This window comes from Chelonoidis abingdonii, chromosome 14 (assembly GCF_003597395.2).
Source record: "Chelonoidis abingdonii isolate Lonesome George chromosome 14, CheloAbing_2.0, whole genome shotgun sequence".
Taxonomy (NCBI): domain Eukaryota; kingdom Metazoa; phylum Chordata; order Testudines; family Testudinidae; genus Chelonoidis; species Chelonoidis abingdonii.
Genome location: NC_133782.1, coordinates 31520961 through 31542674, shown reverse-complemented (window position 1 = coordinate 31542674; position 21714 = coordinate 31520961). Strand labels below are relative to the sequence as shown.

Here is a 21714-nt window from a genome sequence, read left to right as displayed (position 1 = left end):
CAATTGAATTATATAGACATACTTTTAAAATTATAGCTCCTGAGTTATCTTTCTGTTTTTACAAATGTAATATGAAATTGAATAATGCAATCAGTACAGTAGCGTGTATTTATATTTTAATGATAAATTCTTTTGTTCCATATTTTCAGTCTTTGATTTGCAACAGATTTTTGTATTGATAACATGTTACTCCATGGTAGTAGCTATTAGGGAGTGGAAGCTGGTGTTATAGCAGATGCATAGGCACAGTTAGTACTTGAGAACATGCAGGAATTTGTTGGGAGTGAGATACACATTAATTAGCATTGGAGTTGTCCTAAAGTGATCAGGAGTGAAATAGTAATGTTTGCAATTATCAGGCTTAGATATCAGACTTAAGATGCCCTAGAGAGATGAACTGGGGAAGTTTACATCTCTCTCTGCTATTTCAGGCTGTCTGCAGACTTAGGAAAATATAATTTCTTCAGTTACACTGCTCTCCTATGCATAGATGTGAGGACTAGAAGTGTAACTTGATTAGAAATTAAAACTTAGATGCTGGAGTACAATTTTCTTGCAAGGGGTGGATTTCTGTGGTATATTCTATTATTGCAAAACACAAAGGGCAACATATGGTGGTAGCTTAGTGTCTTACTCCTTCATTTTGAATGTTTCTATTACACAGATCTTCTGGAAGGTTGTGGGGATTTTTGTTTGTTTGTTTTTGGCTTTTTTGTGGGGAAGGGGGGACCAAGAGCTTTTAGGGTTGAACTAATGTTGTTGGTTCACAAAAATAGTGACTGTAGATTGCTCTGGCTGGCTGTCATGAGGATGTGGCTTTCTGTCTAGGAGAGGGACGTTGTCTGTATTTCAGAGACATGCCCAGAAGGGTCTGGTGGGTGGCTGGCTTTGTTATGGAAATTGCTGCAATTTGGAGAAGTCCATGGTGGTTGTGACAGCTAGGTGGCGTTGGGTTATTTTGTTAGCTGCATTGCCTACATTGCCATTAAAATTGGCTAGGACAGCAAATCTTAGTTTATTAGAAACACTGTGACAGGTTGGATCACAGAAACCCCACTCGGAGCTGCCAACGGATGTGTCAGGACTACCTGTGCTCCTGTTTTTTTTGCCAGCTCAGGACTTCAGCACCCTGTTTTGCTGAGCCAGACGCTTTCGTCAGCTTCAGCAAAGACCCAGGGTCTGAATTACTTGCCCCACAGCTGCAGGTTGTGAAAACAGCTCACGGAAGTGTGCATAATTTCAGCACTCAGTTGCCCAATTCCCAATGAGGTCTAAACCCAAATAAATCCGTTTTACCCTGTATAAAGCTTATACAGGGTAAATTCATAAATTGTTCACCCTCTGTAACACTGATAGAGAGATATGCACAGCTGTTTGCTCCCCCCAGGTATTAATACATACTCTGAGTTGATAAGTAAAAAGTGATTTTATTCAATACAGAAAGTAGGATTTAAGTGGTTTCAAGTAGTAACAGACAGAACAAAGTAAGTCACCAAGCAAAATAAAATGAAATGCACAAATTTATGTGTAAACTGAATACAGATAATCTCACCCTTAGAGATGTTTCAGTAAGTTTTTTCTTTTTTTTTTTCTCTCAGGCTGGACACCTTCCAGGCCTGGGCACAATTCTTTTCCCTGGTACAGCTCTTGTTTCAGCTTAAGTGGTAGCTAGGGGATTTTTTATGATGGCTTCTCTTTCCGCTTTGTTTTGTTCCTCCTCTTTATATATATTTTTGCATAAGGTGGGAATCCTTTTGTTCCTCTCTGGGCTCCCACCCCCTCCTTCTCAATGGAAAGACACAAGTTAAAAATGGATTCTACTTCAGGTAACATGATCACATGTCACTGCAACACTTCAAGACTTCATTCCTCCCAGCCTGACTCATAGGGAGGCCTGCCTGCAAACAGAGCCATTCAGTCAATTGCCCTGGTTAAGGGGAGTCATCAAGATTAATGGTCCACACTTTGCATAATTACAATAGGCCCTCAGAATTGTATTTCATATTTCTAGTTTCAGATACAAGGGTATGGCTACACTTGGAATTTCAAAGCGCTGCCGCGGCGGCGCTTTGAAGTGTGAGTGTGGTCGGAGCGGCAGCACTGGGAGTGAGCTCTCCCAGCGCTGCACATAAACCACATCCTCTACAGGTGTAGCGTGCAGCACCGCCCTGATTACACTGACGCTTTACAGCACTGTATCTTGCAGCGCTCAGGGGGGTGTTTTTTCACACCCTTGAGTGCGAAAGTTGCAGCGCTGTAAAGTGTGAGTGTAGCCATACCCAGAGTGCTACATGTATACAAATGGGATGATCACACTCAGTAGATTATAAGCTTTGTAATGATACCTTACAAGAGACCTTTTGCATGAAGCATGTTCCAGTTACATTATATTTACTTATTAGCATATTTTTATAAAACCATATAGACTGCAGTGTCACAACTTAGTTGATTAAGTAATTGTCTAGACACTCTTTGGTTGTCTTATCTGGGGAATTGTATAACAGAAGAATACATATGGGTTTTTATTTTGCCATCTCTGGATTCACATACTGAGACATCTCCTATCTGAGTCGGCTAGCTTTTGAAAGTTTCTAGAATCATAGATCATTAGGGTTGGAAGGGATCTCAAGAGATCACTAGTCCAACCCCCTGCTCGAAGCAGAACCAATCCCTAAATGGCCCCCTCAAGGATTGAACTCCCAACCTTGGATTTAGCAGGCTAATGCTCAAACCACTGAGCTATCTCTCCCTCCTATTTTAGAAGGGTGCATCCTTTGGTGCTGTTTATGTATATGTTTTTCATTATCCTATGGGGCGGGTGGGGGAGTCTCTCTTCTTTATTGGGTACCAGCCTCTTTTTCACATTGCTTCTTGGAACGTTCTGATTATTTTTATTTGTGTCATCGCCGAAGCCACTTACTGTTGAAGAAAGAAAATCCTGTGCAGTTGTAACCTTAAAGAAGAAGAAAACTACTTAATTGTAAATCTGCATTGTTGAAGATATCCCCTCAGGATTCTCATTCAGACCTCTACCTTACCCCAGAATTTGGAAGCTCAGATTTGAGGTGTCTACTGTATCTGCCCTCAAAGCAGTCATTTGGAGATTTGCCCATTCCTGGAGGAATTGCTGACTTTTTTTTTAAATGTGGGCACTTCAAATGCCAATTAGAATGAGATAGAATGCTCCCTTTTCTTACTTATCTGAAAGAAACTGGCTAGAATTTTCTGGGACCTCTGAGGTGCTTGTTGTTGGAGCATACACATTCCAGGGAGCCCTTGTACCAACCCACAGGTGTCTTGAGGCATCAAAAACATAAGTGCTAAGGCAATTTATGCATGGGGGTGCAAGACCTGTGAGTGGGAGTCTTGAGCTCTTATCTACAAAAACGCAGAATTACGAGTAAGTAATATTCTCTTCCCTGCTCTGTTCATCTCTAAGAAGTTCAGTGCCATTAAGCATGGAGAATATCTTCATTTTTCTTTACAAAAAGATTACATACAAAAATTGTATGCAATTGGCACAGTTAAATAACAAAGGGTCTGGTGCAGCTCCCTTTGAAGCTGACAGTAAACCTCCCACTGATTTCGGTTGGAGCAGGATTGGGCCCAGTAACAGGAAGTGCGAAATGTTATGGTTTCAACTAAACCATGTACAGTTAATATAGTATAAAATTCATAACCATTTGTGTCTGAATACAATAGTTACAGAAAGGTACATACATGGTTTTTGCATTTAAACAGTACATTTGTACAGAAAGAATTATTAAATTAATAGTACTAGAACTGAAACAAAATCTATTTAAATATGGACCTGTGTCAGATTGTCACTGAGGCTTCATTCTGGTCTCTGCTTAACTCTGGAGGACCATGGGGTTTTGCTATTAGAGCTATATAGGCAGCAATTCAGTTTTTACACTGATCACCCTTTCATTGGAGGGAAATGAGACTTTCTCCTGGGGCCTACATCCTCACAGTAAGGTCTGGACAACAATTAGCCCCAACATAAGAACATAACATAAGAACAGCCGTACTGGGTCAGACCAAAGGTTCATCTAGCCCAGTATCCTGTCTGCCGACAGTGGCCAATACCAGGTGCCCCAGAGGGAGTGAACCTAACAGTTAATGATCAAGTGATCTCTCTCCTGCCATCCATCTCCACCCTTTGACAGACAGAGTCTAGGGACACCATTCCTTACCCATCATGGCTAATAGCCATTAATGGACTTAACCTCCATGAATTTATCCAGTTCTCTTTTAAACGCTGTTATAGTCTTTTCCTTCACAACCTCCTCAGTTAAGGAGTTCCACATGTTGACTGTGCGCTTTGTGAAGAATTACTTCCTTTTATTTGTTTTAAACCTGCTGCCCATCTAATTTCATTTGGTGTCCCCTAGTTCTTGTATTATGGGAATAAGTAAATAACTTTTCCTTATCTACTTTCTCCACATCACTCATAATTTTATATACCTCTTTCATATTCTCCCTTAGTCTCCTCTTTTCCAAGTGAAAAGTCCTAGCCTCTTTAATCTCTCCTCATATGGAACCCTCTGCAAACCCTAATCATTTTAGTTGCCCTTCTCTGAACCTTTTCTAGTGCCAGTATAGCTTTTTTGAGCTGAGGCGACCACATCTGTACTCAGTATTCAAGATGTGAGAGTACCATCGATTTATATAAGGGCAATAAGATATTCTCTGTCCCCTTTTTAATGATTCCTAACATCCTGTTTGCTTTTTTGACCGCCTCTGCACACTGCGTGGACGTCATCCATGATGACTCCTAGATCTTTTTCCTGATTTGTTGTAGCTAAATTAGCCCCCATCATATTGTATTTATAGTTGGGGTTATTTTTTCCAATGTGCATTACTTTACATTTATCCACTTTAAATTTCATTTGCCATTTTGTTGCCCAATCACTTAGTTTTGTTAGATCTTTGTGAGACTATCTGCTTTGGTCTTAACTATCTTGAGCAGTTTAGTATCATCTGCAGACTTTACCACCTCACTTTTTACCCCTTCACCCAAATAGAACAAATGTGCATATTCTTTTCTGGGTTTAAGTCATGAATATTTTTGTTGTTGGTGTGTTTTTTTGTTTATTTGTTGGTTTGTTTTAATTTTGGAAGATGCAGAGCGGCTCCACATACCAGCATGAGGAAATTCACTCCTCACCTCCTTTGTATACATAATTAATTTGTATTTTTTTTTAGTCCTGTTGTTCTCCTCCTCCTCCCCCCTTGTTCAGTGGTGGCTCCAGGCACCAGTACTCTAAGTGCATGCCTGGGGTGGCAAGCCACAGGGGGCACCCTGCCGGTCCCTGCAAGGGTGGCAGTCAGGCTGCCTTTGGCCGCTTGCCTGCGGGAGGTCCACCGGTCCCGCAGATTCGGCGGCAATTCGGCAGCGGGTACGCTGAAGCCGTGGAACCGAGGAGCTCCCGCAGGCAAGCCGCCGAAGGCAGCCTGCCTGCCATGCTTGGGGCAGCAAAAAAGCTAGAGCTGCCCCTGCCCTTGTCCACCTTTTCTCCTCCTTCAAAACCTCTAGCTCCTTATTTTAGCTCACTTTCCATTACTAATCTATACTCTGGCTCAATCTGCTTCCTCTCACCTGTTACAGTGGGTCTGTAACCAGGTAAACAAAAGTGGGAAGCACTGGACAGACAGTAAAAAAGGAGTGACGAGCATCGTGTCCTTCCATGGAACGCTCTGAAATGTCTGGGGCAACTTTCAGCATTTTAGAAGATTTAAGACATTTCAAAACATTCACTTTGGTTAAAACAGTTGTCTTGAATTCTGTAGTTGGGTATTTTGCCTGTGTGGTAAATTATGCTTTGCATATTCCTCATTTATATCTGTTAAACACATGTATTTTTAAAATGTCAGGAGGCCAGCATCAGCATCTAAAACCAAAACAGGATTTCCCTTGCCCCTTTTATATAGAGATATTGGGCTCATGAGAGTTTCCCCAGCCTGCCTCATTCCACAGTCCCATGCTTCGATATCTCCTGATTCAGTATATGAACTCAAACTGAATGTCTGTGTGTGAATTTTTGAATCATTTTTATAAACTTGCTGTAAAACTTTGAAACAGAAGTAACATACTTGTTTCCTTGTTGTTTGTCCTGATCTTTTTCTTTTTCCTTGACTTTTCTTTCTTTTGTACTCACTAATCTGTCTTTCTGCTTTTTCAGTATCTGCTTTACATCCAATTAAAGGCACATAAACTAAAAACCACTTCTGTCTGAACATGTTTTGTGTGTGATTGCTACCAGTAATCCTTGAGATTACTAGAACTGAAAAATTGGAGAGAAATACTTTTGTCAGTTAGTTTGTTGCCCTGTGTTGCCTTGACACTATTTTAAAATCATGCTTTAAAGCAGAGTGGGTTTCAGTTTGACAGCATCCTTGTACTTTTCTGCCCTTTCCCCTTGTGGGCCCAGTTTACGCTAGCATGTTCGCTAAAATCTCTTACTTGTGCAGCTCCTCTGTTGCACAGTCATGGGGAATTTTACAAAAGTGCTAGTTTAGACAGGGCCTGGAGCTCTCCTCTTGTTCTTGACACGTCCTCCTTTGGCTTCCCTTTTCCTCTGCTTGCTTTCCCTCATCCTATTAACCCATCCTTTCCCTTGGGTTTTCCTCTGGACCCTCCCTTGGTAGGATTTCTCTGCCTCCTCTTCCCTTCCTTTACTGGGGAGACCTGTTTTGGAAGGGGTGCCTGCCTTTTTTCTCTTTTGGATGGGGAGTCTTCCTCTCAACTGATCTTTCTATTTCCCATCTTACCCACCACCATTGTCTTAGTGGTGAGAAGAGGGACTACTTCCTCCCCTATCCGCCTCCAAGGGATGTCTTCTGCCTTTTACAGCCCTCCACCCCATCCTGCTTGACTGGCCTGTCTTCTTCCTCTTCTTTCCACCACTCTTCCCCTCCAGTTCTTGGGGTGAAGGAATGCCTCTTCTTCTCCTCTCCCCATTTTGTGGGAGAGACTCTCCTTAATCCCAGCCTCCTTGGAGACATGGTATATTGATCTTGCAGTCTATTTGTGGGGCAGGAGGCAAAAGTCTCTCCTCTTCCACATTTCCCTCTCCACCTTTGGTGTTGTGCTCTCCCCTACCCCCTTTCCATGGTCTTCTCTGCCTCTGCCCCAAGGTCACTGGACCTAACCACGAAGCTGGGTGTTCAGAATCTGTTGATGCTTTCTTAATGTGCTTTACAGTCATGTGTTCTCCCCATAGATGGAAGATATGTCCCGAAGGATATATCTAGACTAGAGTTTTTTGCTGCAGGAGTAAACTACAGACATTTATGTAGTGTCTAAGTTAACATTTACAAAAGTATAACTTGAGTTAATTGGGAATCAGTTATCTCAAAACAGGAACCAAACTTGAGTCTAAACAATCTCTGTGGCCCTAGGGACAATAAACATGTTTCTCAATTGAGTTAGCCCAACTCAGCTGAAAACTAACGTTCATGCCATTGTAGGTACGGTTTAATACTTTTAAGGTTGTTTGAGCTGGCCATTTTGTAACTATTTGGTTGAGCTAATTCGACTGAAAAACAGCTTCTTTGTTCCTGTCAGTACGGCCTAGGCAGAGAGAGCCACTCAGGAAATTAGGGAGAGTCAGGAAGGGTTTTTCCTCTTGCACCTCTCTGTAACAGGCTTCTGTAAAAGAAGATACTCAGAACCATGACACAGTCCTGTAAATAATGTTCTCTCATGTGCAGTTTTGTCCCACTTCCACCATCTTTTTCATTATCAAACTTAGAAACTCCTTAGAGAAGAGACTTGGTTATCTTATTTATCTGTGAATTTCTTTGTACCCCTTTTTAGACTGTATAAATGGGACTAGTAGTAACTTCTAGGAACTGTTTGGAAATTGCAGTGGGGTACTTTTCAGTCTTTTTTTTTTTTTTTTTTTAAACCATGAAACACAACATGCAGCTACAGCCTTATCTACACTAGAAAGTTGTACCTCTTTAATACTGATATAGTTTAATACTGTTAACTTTCAAGTTTAGACCAGGTTTACATGTCTCTGCCTTTAAGGTATCTTCACGTTCGATCTAGTACCTGGATTGTGATGATCTTAATAATGATTGAATGAAGGTGACTCAGCTATTCTCTCACTTCTGAAGTTTTGTAGGTAAATTGATAGGGGAAGCTTGAACTTGTTCTGTGGCTACCCTTGCTCTGTGTGGTTGAGGTAATGTCTTTTATTGGACCACCTTTAGTTGGTGAGAGAGACAAGCTTTTAAGCTACACAGAGCTCTTCGGGTCTGGGAAAGCTTGTCTCTTTCATCAAAATAAGCAGGTCCAATGAAAGATGATATCTCACCCACCTTGTCTCTTTAATATCCTGGGACAGATACGGCTGCATCAATACTTGGTCTATGTGCTCATCTATTACAGGATTTTGGTCTCAAGGGGTATCAGTTTGCTACTTTTTATGATCTCTAATGTCACTCTAAAATGGTTGTGATTTTTATGAAAAATGAATGGGGAAGATGGAAATTTCATTGTAGTTCCAATCTTTTAATATAATTGCTGTTCTTAAAATAAGACTGGATTTGGGTGTCATTTTCTAGGCCTATATTTCTCTTAAGTTTATGAGCTTTTTTGTTACACAGACACTACATACATACACATATTAATCTTACTAATTGAGGTAATTGTATTGAGGATTCATTTGTTGATGTGCAATTCTTAACTTCAAACAGTGTGAAGAGTGTCTGTGCTGGCAGCATGGAGTCTGTATGGGTTTACTGGAAGATAATGTACCTGAGAAATATACCTGCTATATTTGCCAAGATCCTCCAGGTACAAAGATTTCTAAGGTTACAGACTCTTCTAATACATGTAGTAATTTTATTAGCTTTTTATATTTATTACAAAGTATATATGTATAGTTTTTTTTCTTATACCACTATTTTCTGCCCTGTTAGTTTGTCTGTCCTTTTTAGATGATTGAATTTTTTAAAAAGTGAATTTAATTTGCTTTCATTTGTTATTGTTTAGTCAACATTGTTCAGATGTGTTATGTGAAACCATAACAGCCGTTGGAATTAAATGTGTATAATTGTAAAGATACTCTTCATAGAACATACATTTTGCTCTTAACACAGATTTAAGTTGGGGTGTGCATTCTGACTGGAAAACACAGATCAAGTTGTCTAATTTTTCAATCTGTTCTATTTTTGAGCTCTCCTGAGAGTTTTTAATTTGTTTGAAACTAATGATAAATAGTTGTTGACTAAGTGCTAGGAAGTTTTAGGTAATGCTGTAGTTTTAACTTATTTAACCAAAGCAATTAATTGATGTAATATTGAACTAAGCAATGTTAAAGATGGTAAATAGAATGAAAATGGAATAATTTAATATTGTATCACTTTTGATATGTAATGTTTCTGACAGTGGCATTTTCCCACACAGGCCTCTGAGCATGTATCAGTGTAATAGAACCTGTGCCTGACAGTGTTGTTACAAATCACCACTTTTATTTTAAATATTCCTTTTTTCGTTGGCTGTGGCAGTCTCATCAACAGCAGTCCTGTAGACTCCTTTAAGGCTGATGCCAGTCCTATCTCAGGAAATTAGCCAGCAGAAGGCTGTTTCCTAACAGCCATAACTATCTCTCCTCTCCCCTCCCTTCATCTCTGAGATGCATTTGTGATTCACTTTTTTTATTTTGTGTTAGAATATAGATAAGGTAAGAAGCCATCAGAATAAATTCCTGTTGTGCACAATCTAAATTATTCAGATTGTATCACTCCATATCTTTTTTTTTATTTTTTTTTTAAATCCATTCTTGAAATATTATAATAAAAGATATGCTCTAGTTCATACAGGAATTAATTCAGGGAAGTCCAATGACCTGTGTTATGATCACAGTGGTCCCTTCTGGACTTACAATCTATGATTTAATAATTCCTTCAAATAATCACTCTTAACAAGTTCGCTGAATTTTTTTGGAGAAGATTGAGAAATTTGGGGCTTCTCTCTCCAGTTCTCTTAATTGTTGGAACTTGGGGTAACTGACAGACTGTCTTCTGCACTGTCCCCGATACCTTCAAGGGTTTGTGTGTTTTATACTCTGATCTGTGCCCACTCTGGCTACTTAGAAAGTTGTTTGCTGCCATTGTGTTGCTGTTATTGAAGAGATATTATCAAGGCATCACTTAGCTGACTGACATCCACCACTTACTATGGAGGTTCACCCCTCTTCAAGTCACAGGAGTCCTTCCTAGTAGTCTCCCTGTCTGACCTTTCTTCTTTGGGGACAGTAAACCAGAAGGGTAGTGACCTTTTGGCTCCAAGTCCACCTCTAAATCAGTAACATCCTGGATAGACTTCAGTCCAGATTCAGTTTGTCTTAGGGTACGTCTATGCTATCTGCCAGATCGGCAGGTAGTGATCTGTCGATCAGGGATCAATTTATTTCATGTAGTGTAGATGCGATAAATCAATCCCTGATCGCTCTCCCGTTGACTATTGAACTTCAACTTGGTGAGAGGCGGAAGCAAAGTTGACGGGGGAGCTGCTGCAATTGACCCCGTGCCATGAGGATGCAAGGTAAGTCGAACTAAGATACGTCGACTTCAGCTACGCTATTCTCATAGCTGAAGTTGCATATCTTAGGTCGACACCTCCTCCACATCCCCCCTCCGAAGACCAGGCCTTGGGGAGTTGAGACTGCCAGTCAGGGTCCTAAATGATCTGTAGATTTTAAATTAGGATGAATTGACATCGATTTTTTTTGTTGTATTTGGCAGTTTTTCCTAACACTGACCACATGTTGTTGCTTTATTTACTAAGGGATGTTGCTGGTGTGCCTGGAACTACTTTGCAGTGGTTCTGGTCATATCTACAAGACCTCACAATGTTGCTAGACAATGTATGTCATTGCCTACGGATTTGGATCCCTTAAAAGTCTGTCCTATTTACCATGAGATATCTTTTGTTGGATCAATTTCTGTTGGTGAAAGAGAAGCTTTTAAGCTACATAGATATTACTTCACCCACCTTGTGTCTCAAATACCCTGGGGCCAACGCAGCTACATCAACACTGCAGTGTCCTGTTTACCATGTTGTTTAGTGTTTGCACAGAGTAGGTCTCTGGGTGAGGTCATCTCTAAACATTGGATGATCATATCACCATGGTGATGGTACACAATTGTACATCTCCTCACCTGCCCTGTGGACCCTGATAGCTTGGACTGGGTATGTCCGAACTGACTCTTTCCACAAACTGTGGATGCCCCAGCCAAGCCTATTGATTTATTACTATTGTGTTTATCACATCTATTTTATAATGTGATAACTCAGTCGCATTTCAGCTGTTTCTGTGATACCCCAACGGGCTCAGCAAGGGGTAGATAGTCATATATTTGCATAAGGTTTTGGTCAAAATTGTTTGGTCAATGGCTGCATCTTGGTACATGCATTCTACTCATAAAATGTGACTAATTAGGCATCAAAGAAACTACTGGTGATGGGGAAGTTCACAGCCCTGTGGTGTATTTGTTTGCCCACAGACTCTTTAAAATCATTTGCACTGAATTACATAGTGTCTTTATGCCTGAGGATTTAGTTACTGGAATGTGCAGTACTCTGTTGATAAGAATACATCAAAAATATGAAGATTTCAGTCAGTTGCAACTGTCTGGCATGGAAGTCCTCACTGAATACTGCTGCTTTACACATAGGTAGAATTCCCTGGCCTGGAGCAAGGTGTCATATGTTCTTCCCACTTCATATGTTCTTTCTGTCTTTCGGGCAGTGGAGTGTCCCATGTCAAATAGACTTTTAGTAGTCCTATTGTTAAGAGGAGTTACTATTAATAAGATGGTGCAAGGTTTATATTAGTCGATATCAAGTTAATGACAGCTATTACCTGTAATGTTCACAAACCAAAGTTACCTTAATGATTATTTTAATCTACTCATTACTGTTGCTTTAGGTCAGAGGTCCAGCTTAAAATACTGGTATGAGAAGGAGTGGTTAAGTAATGGTCACATGCATGGTTTAGCATTTCTGGAAGAAAATTATTCCCACCAGAATGCCAAGAAGATTGTAGCCACTCATCAACTTCTTGGGGATGTGCAGAAAGTGATAGAAGTACTGCATGGACTGCAGCTGAAGATGAGCATTTTACAGTAAGCAGCGTTTTGAAGTCTTAGCTGGCATGTACTAGACGTGAAACAGATTTCAAAGAGTAGAAAAATAACTGACAATGCAGATTTATTTTGATTTTATATACTGTTCTGTAGATATATAGGCATGTAGTTTGATATGATGAGTTGTGAATTAAAAAAACAAAAATTAGTTGCAACTCCTTGGTACAGTGAAACAAATTTATAAAATATTAAAAAAAAAAAATTAAAAAATTGGCTTGGGTGTATAGATATACTCAAACAGAAGTGTGGAGAAAGAGATAGCAAGCAAGCAAAGTATAGAAGAATACTCTTCTAGAATGTTTATACGCAATACAGAAAAAGTAGAATATGGATGATAGGTATATAATACTTACGTTGATATTCTTGACACATCTGTCTTTTGTATCTCAATATTACTAAACCATAGTTTTGCTATTGGGAACATTATTTTTTTGCCCATCTCCATTGTTGCTCTATATATATAGTGGAATGAGAACATTAATATCTCAGCAGCCTTTCAGTGGCTTGCCCACCACTTCATAATCTATTTGAGCTTTATTTTGTGATTACCAGTGCAACCAGAAAAATTACAAAACGTTCCATCATACATATATGTAGTAATAGATATGTAAAGTCAATAACCAACTTTTTCTGCATTTTTATGAGTTGAGCAATGTTTTTTCAGTTTCCTGGATGTTCTGGGGATGAAAACAAAATGAATTATCCTAACCTTAAATCCATCAGTTTTAGAGTGTGATTTCATAAATGTCTCTCTGTTCACTGATCAGCTGGTCACATAGCAGCAGCCATTTGGAAAGCAAAGCTCTTGGTGTCTTCGGCCTCTTTGAGGTGAAAGGAGAAGTTTTAAATCTGTCGTGTCTGCAATGTGATAATTGCAATACCTTTAAGTGTTTGAATAGTGGATTGCAAAAAAACATACAGGGTCATGCATCATGGAAATATTATGTATCCATTCATCATGGGATTCCTTAATCACCTCTGTGGAATACTTTTCTACATAGTAGGAAGGAGGTGAAATTTAAATATCTCTGGCTCTTTAGGACCTTTCTTCCCAGTGTTGTACAAAAAAGGGACATGAGAGTTTTAGATCTTTAGATTCTTCAGCTATGGAACACAATATCTGTTTTGTGGCATTAAGGTATGGAACGAAACGAGTGTTTCTTATGGAATTTTTTCCTTTTGGTTTCCACCTTATCTTGATCTTGCTGTAAGGTATTGTACTAAATTAACTCCCAATTTTCTCATAAAATGCATCATTAAAGAATCTTCAAGAGATTTCTAGGTTTGAAGAAAAAGTATCTTGATGCTGTTCTTTGAGTGATGTCTCTATGGATGCTCTTCTTCAGGTGATTGTGCGCCCCAAACCTCTAGTCAAAGGATTTTGACAGCAGTGCCATGTTGGGCAGCACATGCGCTATTCCCATCTCATGCTAATATCAGCGGTTAACTGGTGTTGTGTGACCAACCACCCCTCAGTTCCCTCTTAACCACTCTTGGTCTGAGTCAGAGCTACAGCAGTGCCTCTACACGACCTACCTTAGATTTAGATTTTGGATTAGCTGCATAGTGTAGTAGCTAGAATGGTTAGTTAGAACTCATTCCTATCTCTTTTTTTTCCTCCCTATTTTAAAAAAATACCCACATACTAACACCAACATTATTTTTATGTTACATTTTAATTCACCCCTCGGGGACAATTTCACCTGAGAATGCCCAAGTCTCCAGTTTAAATGTTACCTCTCCTTCTGAGAGGCAATGCCAGTCTCAGACGGACATACCCAGTGTGTCTGCTGCTTGGAGGAGACACACATACACCAGAAGTGCTTCTACTACCACAACCTTGGGACCTGTGCAAGGAAAGTGAGGGACCTTAAACTCAAACTCATTTTTATGGAGAAATCTCTCCACCTGGCCTCCAACCCAGGATCCCAAAGTCCTCCCAGTCACCTACCTCGGCTTCTGACAGACCTCCCTCACCAACTCTGCATGGAAGGGGCCTGTCTCCTTAAAAAAAGGCCCAAGAAGAAAGCTACCACTTCTCCCACAAAGGGAAACTAAAAAAAAATAAGCATTCTCCAACTTTCTCCACGTCATCGGTGCTGACTGTGCCACAGCTATGTACCTTTGAGTCAACAGGATCTTGCAGTACCCCTAAAGTCAAAGACTCTAAGTGAGCCGTCTCTCAGAAAGATGGCAGAGACAAGACTGACCTTTCGGCCACAGCACTGACTGCAGCAGCAAATCACAAATACCGATTTACTATGCAGCACCTCAGCATACGGTGCTATCTTCTGGCCCATACCTCAGACAGCGGTACCAAAGCCTACTTTACCTCCTTAGGTACAGACACCATCAGCACCAATTCCCCCAGTGCCACAACATCTTCCAGTATCACAACAATACCAGGCACCACAGCAATTGCAGATGCAAGTCGACGGTACCAAGATCTCTTGAAATGCAGCAGTTTCTCTGACTTAATAATTGTTGCGTCACCAGAGTCGCCTCTTCTCGGTACCACTATAGCGTCTGTGCATTCAGCACTCACAGCAAACAGATCTGCCCCTCCTTTTTCTAGCGAGAGGGATGAGGAGGGAGAGGTTTATTCATCACCACACTCTTCACCCATATAATTTACAGGAACAGCGAGGATACTGTTCCAGGGGTGATATGGACATCCGGGGTGCCACCACCAATGCCATTCCTGCCACAGTGGCTATACTGGGACCAGTGAGTAACATTACTCCAAGCCTCCCTGTACCTCCAGGGAAAAACAGAGCCACTCCCCATCAGTGTCAGAGGCAGAACCCCGTAAGCTCCCTGAAGAGGCTTTTGAGGAAACAGAGGCGGCTGTGGATCAGGAGGCCAATCCTGCAAGTAACTCCACCGCCTCTCCAGATGAGACCATCATGCCTCTGCCACCTACAACAGGAGACAATTTTAAGCAATTTCAGGAGCTGTTTAAAAGAATCACACACATGCTCCAAATCCCTCTGGTTGCTGAGTCCCAACACAAATTGTTTCATATATTACACACTTCAGCCTCATCCAAAATGGTTCTTACCATAAATAAGGTACTCATGGAGCCTGCCAACACCATCTGGCAGACCACTGCAGCGATCCACCCTACTTGTAAAAGAGCAGGTAAAAAGTATTACATCACATCAAAAGCCCTAGAATTTCTATTGCCATAACCTCAGCCAAACTCACTGGTGGTAGAGGCAGGCAACACCATTCAAGGAACAACCCATATCATAGAGTGGAAAGATTCGATCGGTTTGGTCATAAGGCCTATTCGTCATCGAGATTACAGTTCAGAATAGCCAAGTGTGAGGCCTTGATGGTGAAATACAACCATACAAATTACTCGAAACTGTATGAATTTATTGACTTTATCCTGGAAGACAAAAATGTACAATTTAGGTCAGTCATCTCTGAAGGCCACCACCTGGCATGAACAGCTGTACATGCTTCCTTAGAATCAGCAGACACAGTGGCAAGATCCATTGCAAACGCCATAGTTGTGCGATGGGCCTCTTGGCTCCATCTGTCTGGATTCTCAAGTGGGGAGGTGCAATCCACTGTAGCAGATCTTCCCTTTGTAGGTCCAAAAATATTTGTAACTAAGACCAAGTCCCTCCACACATTGAAAGACTCTAGAGCAACTCTGGTCTTTAGGCATCTACACACCTGCACAAAAATGAAAACAAGGAAGATATTACTTACCACAGTGCTCATGGCCAGCTCCCTACCCACAGCCATAGATGCAGTACGATACCTAGAAGCAGAGGCAAAGACCCACAAGACATAGGCCACTCCCATCTCAGTCTACCACCTCGCAACAACCTGAATTGAAACATCAGATTTGAGGGGTTGGTCGAGGGCCCGAGAGACCCCCCCCCCCCAATTCCAGTTGCTGAAACCACTTTCTGCCAGACATCCATTTACAGACCATTTAATACCATTCTCCCTGTGACAGGTTGGATCACAGAAACCCCCCTGGGAGCTGCCAACTGATGTGCCAAGACTACCTCTGCTCCTGTGGGCTGGGCGTCCCGTTTAAATAACCTAGCAGTACAGAGCAGGTGGTCTCCTCCAGAACCAACACTGCACATAAACGTTCTGGAACTGCAAGCAGATTGCAACATATGTGCACGGTTTCTCCCCATAATCAAAAACAAAACCATACAAATCCTGATGTATGTTGCTTGTATGTTCTATAGTAAACAAAAAACAGGGAGGAGCAAGGTATACTCCCTCTGCAGTGAGGCTGTAAGACTGTAGAACTGTTGCATCCATCACATCATCACCATATTAGCCACCTGTCCACCTGGCTTTCAGAACATCACAATGGACATGTTAAGTAGAAAGTTCTCCCACAATCATGAGTGTAAAAAAAATACCTCAGTGATATAGGACATATTCCGACAATGGGGATTCCCCACAATAGATCTGTTTGGCACAAGTCAGAACAGCAAATGTCCAACATGTTGCTTCAGAGCAGGCTTAGGGCCAGGATCCAGGGGCAATGCCTTCCTCTTCAGATGGAACCCACCTCTTCTTTACATTTCTCTCCTACCAGGGTTGTCCAGGATCATATAAAAGCTCAAGACTAATCAATCCAGAGTTATGTTAACAGCCCCCACGTGGCCCAGGCAAACTTGGTTTCCATACCTGCAGCAGAATTCGGCATGTCTGCCGCACATTCTCCAATTTCTTCCATATTCCTGTGACAAGATGCAGGCCAGATCTTGCACCCAAACCTAGAGATACTCCACCTGAGAGCATGGCTCCTCCACGGTACTAAGGCAACGAGATGACCTGTTCAGAAGATGTGATGGATATCTTGCTAAACAGCAGATGGTTGACTATATGTTCAGCCTACCTCCACAAATGGAAGTGTGTTCACACATTGCCAGAACAAACACATCAGAGCCACCACCTCCTGGACTGTATGCTTCAACAAAAAAAAATTAGATCTTTCATTGAACTCACTCAGAGTACGCCTTGCAGCTGTCACAACTTTCCACCATAAAATGAATTGGTTTTCAGTCTTCACTCATCCAATTAGAAAACAGTTCCTACAAGGTGTCCGGAACCTCTGTCCCGAATGCCTCCATGGGACCTTATTTTAATACTTCATTCTCTTACCGGACATCCGTTTGAACCCATGGCTACATGTTCACTATTACATCTTTCAGTGAAAGTATCCTTCCTTGTCACCATCACATCCGCAAGAGGCGTAGGAGAACTTGGGGCCTTCTTGGTATACCCTCCCTCACACACAAACTATTTCAAGAACAAAGTAACTCTGAGACCACATCCTAAATTTCTGTGTAAAGTACCCTCTTCATTCCACCTCAACCAACCCATTCATCTTCCTGCATTCTTCCCTAAACCTCATAAGAACAGACAAGAAGCGGCACACCATATTCTAGATCAGGGGTTCTCAGACTTTATTGCACCATGACCCCTTTCTGACAACAAAAATTACTACGTGACCCCAGGAAGGGAGACAGAAGACTGAGCCCACCCAAACGCTACCACCCCAGGTGGTGGGGGGAAGTCTGGGTAGTGGGGCTTGGACTTCAGCCCTTGGCGGTAGGGCTTGGGCTTTGGCCCTGGGCCCCAGCAAGTCTAATGCCAGCCCTGGCAACCTCAATTAAAACAGGTTAGCAACCCACTTTGGGGTCCTAACTCAGTCTGAGAACTGCTGCTCTAGATGTCAGAAGGGCACTAGCCTTTTATCTCAATATATGGAGATATACCTATCTCATAGAACTGGAAGGGACCCCAAAAGGTCATCAAATCTAGCCCCCTGCCTTCACTAGTAGGACCAAGTACTGATTTTTGCCCCAGATCCCTAAGTGTCCCCCTCAAGGATTAAAATCACAACCAGGGCCAGCTTTAGGCCAGTTCGACCGATTCCCTGGAATCAGGCCAAGCGCCTAAGAGGGCCCCGCACCGGTGCCTTTTTAATTTTTACTCACCCAGCGGCACTCCGGGAGGTCTTTGGCAGTATTTGAGCAGTGGACCCTTCACTCACTCTGGGTCTTCGGCAGCACTCAAGCACCCACTGCCGAAATGCCCTCTTAGGCGCAGGGCCTGATTCCAGGGAATTGGTCGAATCGGCCTAAAGCCGGCCCTGGTTGTGAGTTTAATCCTTGAGGGGGACACTTAGGGATCTGGGGCAAAAATCAGTACTTGGTCCTGCTAGTGAAGGCAGGGGGCTGGATTCAATGACCTTTCGGGTCTTTGGCATTTTGGCAGCGGGTCCTTGAGTGCTGCTGAAGACCCGGAGCGCCGCCAGGTGAGTATGAATCGGGCCCCGCACTTGCTAAAGCCGGCCCTGCTCACAATCCTGGGTTTAGCAGGCCAATGCTCAAACCACTGAGCTATCCCTCCCCCCCAAATGGAGGGGACTAAATGGACTAAATCATTCAGGAAGGCACCAAAACTATTTCTCTCAACTAGAGAGAGATCTAAAGGAGAAGCTCTATCTAAGCAAAAACAACAAAGAGTCCTGTGACACCTTACAGACTAACAGATGTATTGGAGCATAAGCTTTCGTGGGTGAATACCCACTTCGTCAGACTCTCGAAATGAATTTCAGAGTGCATTCATTTCTGCAGCTGTCAACATGAAGTACAACCCCCACCAGGGGCTAGAACACGTTCCAGCAGGTATTTCTCTACAGTGGTAGCCTTCCTTAATAATGTACGTATTACAGACCCGTGTAAAGCAGCCACTTGGTCATCAGCCCATATGTTCATTCAGCCGTATACAGAGAGAGATTCAACATCTAACACTTTACTAGGACTCATGATCCTATCATCACTCATAGACCCAACTTCGAAGCCCCTCCTTTCCACTGACAGGCACTGCTCTACAGTCACCTGAAGTGGAGCACCCACAGGTACATCCTCGAAGAAAAAGTTACTTACCTTGTGTAGTAACTGAGATTCTTTGAAACATGTCCCTCTGCGGGTGCTCCAGTACCCGCCCTCCTCCCTTCTACTTCAGAGTTCTGGCAAGGTCCTCTGTGGTAGAGAAGGAACCGAGAGGGGGTTGGTCGCACAGTACTAGTTAACTGCTGCTGTAGGTGCAAGACTGAGACAGTGCATGTGTGGCCTAACTGGCTACTGCTGTCGAAATTCTCCAACTTGAGGCGCTGGGGCACACAATCACCCAAAGTGGAGCATCCACAGGGACACGCATCATGAAGAACCTCAGTAACTGCACAAGGTGAGTAACCTTCTCATACTGATGTACAGATCAGAAAAACGTCTTCATAGCCTTTCAAAAAATATTTTGAGAGTGTCCTTCAGCACTCCTGAAGGAAGAGGATGAAAAGATCAGTATTGGCTTTGACAGAATCAGTATAGTGTGAGCCAGCTTTCAGAAGCCGTTAGTAAACAGTGCCTGGGGTCGGTGTTAATTTGTTCCTTGGGTGCTTCACTTTCAGGTGCTCCTCCTGTCTGCAATAGGCCAATCCATCCTAGATTGACTTTTGTTGCTTCTCTTGTGAAGCTAGCCATCACACTGGTGACCCGGACAAACCCTTAATCTAATACTGATAGAAATACAAGCCATAACAGTAATTGCACTAATGGGAATGTATTGCTACATGCAACATCAAACCAGAAAGGCTAAATTACGGCACCGGGCTAAGAAGGTGTAGTTGTGCTTCTGGATCTGGACTGGAAAAGACATATATATGCAAGCCTCCTAAATTGGTGAATAAACCTGTAGCTGAAGACACTTCTAGAGGTGAACCCTGTCACATTTTGAAATCCTTATTTTTATTGGGGAATTCTAGCCCTTTACTGATGAGATTTGCCCTAAGAAGATTTGTTTTGTTAAAGCAGCACTTGTCAGTTTTGGAGTAACTGCCACTCCATGGTCTGTTCAAGGAGTTTCCCTTTAGGTCTCAGGCCTCCAGCCGTCAAGTCTTACTGAGCCAGGAGCTGCCTCCCTCTTCCTCAGAGCAGAGTTTTAGGCTTTCAGCTCCACCTGCATTTCATGGTGATTATCCCAGCAGGTCTGACTTAGGGCCTACTTAGCACTTGCAGTTTCACTTTCTCCAGGGACAAGTGACAGTGGTTCATCAGTGACCAAACAGTCCTCACCTGGTAAACTACATTTATTTAAGACAAAAGCATTACAGAAAACATCATAAACAATAACATTTAAATACATACTTAATCTTACAAAGTTCCCCCATCTTGCCTATGGAAACCCTGTCAGGTTCCAGTCCTTCAGACTCTTTAGCAGGTAACCACCACTTGCTGTCAGTTGGCTCAAAATCAGGCCCCCGAGTCCATTTAAATGCAGCCAAAAGACTTTTTGTTCCCAGGACTCCTGAAACGGATAAAACCAGTCACTGTCCCTTTGCCAAGGGGGCAAGAGTTCAAACTCTGGATGTCTCCATAATCAGCATTGGGATTCTGCATAAATCACCGCTTAGTGATCTCAGATCCCCCAAGCAATTCACACAGTGAGCCAGGAGCACACAAATACATATAACATGTATTGGTACAAAGGTCTCTGAGCCCATATTGTCTGGACCGCCTCAAACCATCTCTTTGAAGTTACCATGCTTTCAAGGTCTGGCTTAACATAAAGTTGAAACACTAGTCTCCGAAGATGCTGCCTGTGTTAGCAATATCTGTCACAGGCACCAACAATAGTCTCCTACAACATGTAAAAAGGAAATGTTAGCCACTCTAGCATGGATTTGAAAGGAATGTTTCAGTTGTGCAATTGTCATGTTGCCTATAAGATGCATATAGCAGACACCTCAAACATCTTTAGCCCAGTATTACCCATTTATCATGTCTTCAGAGAGCTGTTTTGACTTTTTTTTTTTTTTAATCTCTGGCTCTTTATTCTGGAAGACAAGTCTTGATGGACCGTTCAGTGACATGGGGATTTCGATTACTTTGGATTTCAGATTTGATGAATACTTCTCCCGGATCTCTCCTCCAGTATTCTTTCAGGAGTTAGCCCAGGCTGTCGTTTTATTTTCTTCTAGTTTGGGCCTGGTTCTAGTCTATGAGAATAATCTGTTCAGACATTCCAAAGATGCTAAATACTTGCTTTGCTTTCCTTTCCTTTCTTTTTTTGCTGTTGACCCCTAATGGATAAATGAAGGAATTCAATGAAAATTACAGAAACCTAGTATTCATATTCATCTAAAATTCTTGGTTCCTCCTTAAACTATTTATAAGTGTACCCAGTTGCCCTGCTGCTGAAATAAATTCTTGCAGGGTTATTCTGTACTATTCAACCTGATGCAAATTTAAGTAAACTAAGAAATGGAAAATATTATAGAAAACAGTTTAGTGGGAAAAGTGTGGGGTTCTAGTGTACACAAAGATAGGCTTGGCTAGGTGTGAAACTGCTCAAACACTTAAATAATGAAATAATTTGCAAAGGAAGGGTCATTGAGGAACGAGTATAGACATGTATTATCAGATTTATGGATTTAGTTTGGAGGACAATTTCTCTACAGGTTGCTAGAAAATGACCCAGAAGGACCTTTTCCAGTGC

General features: G+C 42.0%; 1 protein-coding gene across 9 annotated transcripts in view; it reads left to right on the top strand.

Annotated features, from left to right (window-relative positions):
- Positions 1 to 21714, top strand: part of PHF20 (PHD finger protein 20) — a 177579-nt gene that overhangs the window by 136586 nt on the left and 19279 nt on the right. For all 9 annotated transcript variants that reach the window (XM_032789249.2, XM_032789252.2, XM_032789255.2 and 6 more), the window contains 2 exons: positions 8710 to 8809; positions 11949 to 12144. In XM_032789249.2, the coding sequence (XP_032645140.1) occupies positions 8710 to 8809; positions 11949 to 12144 (296 nt within the window). The remainder of the gene's footprint in view (positions 1 to 8709; positions 8810 to 11948; positions 12145 to 21714) is intronic.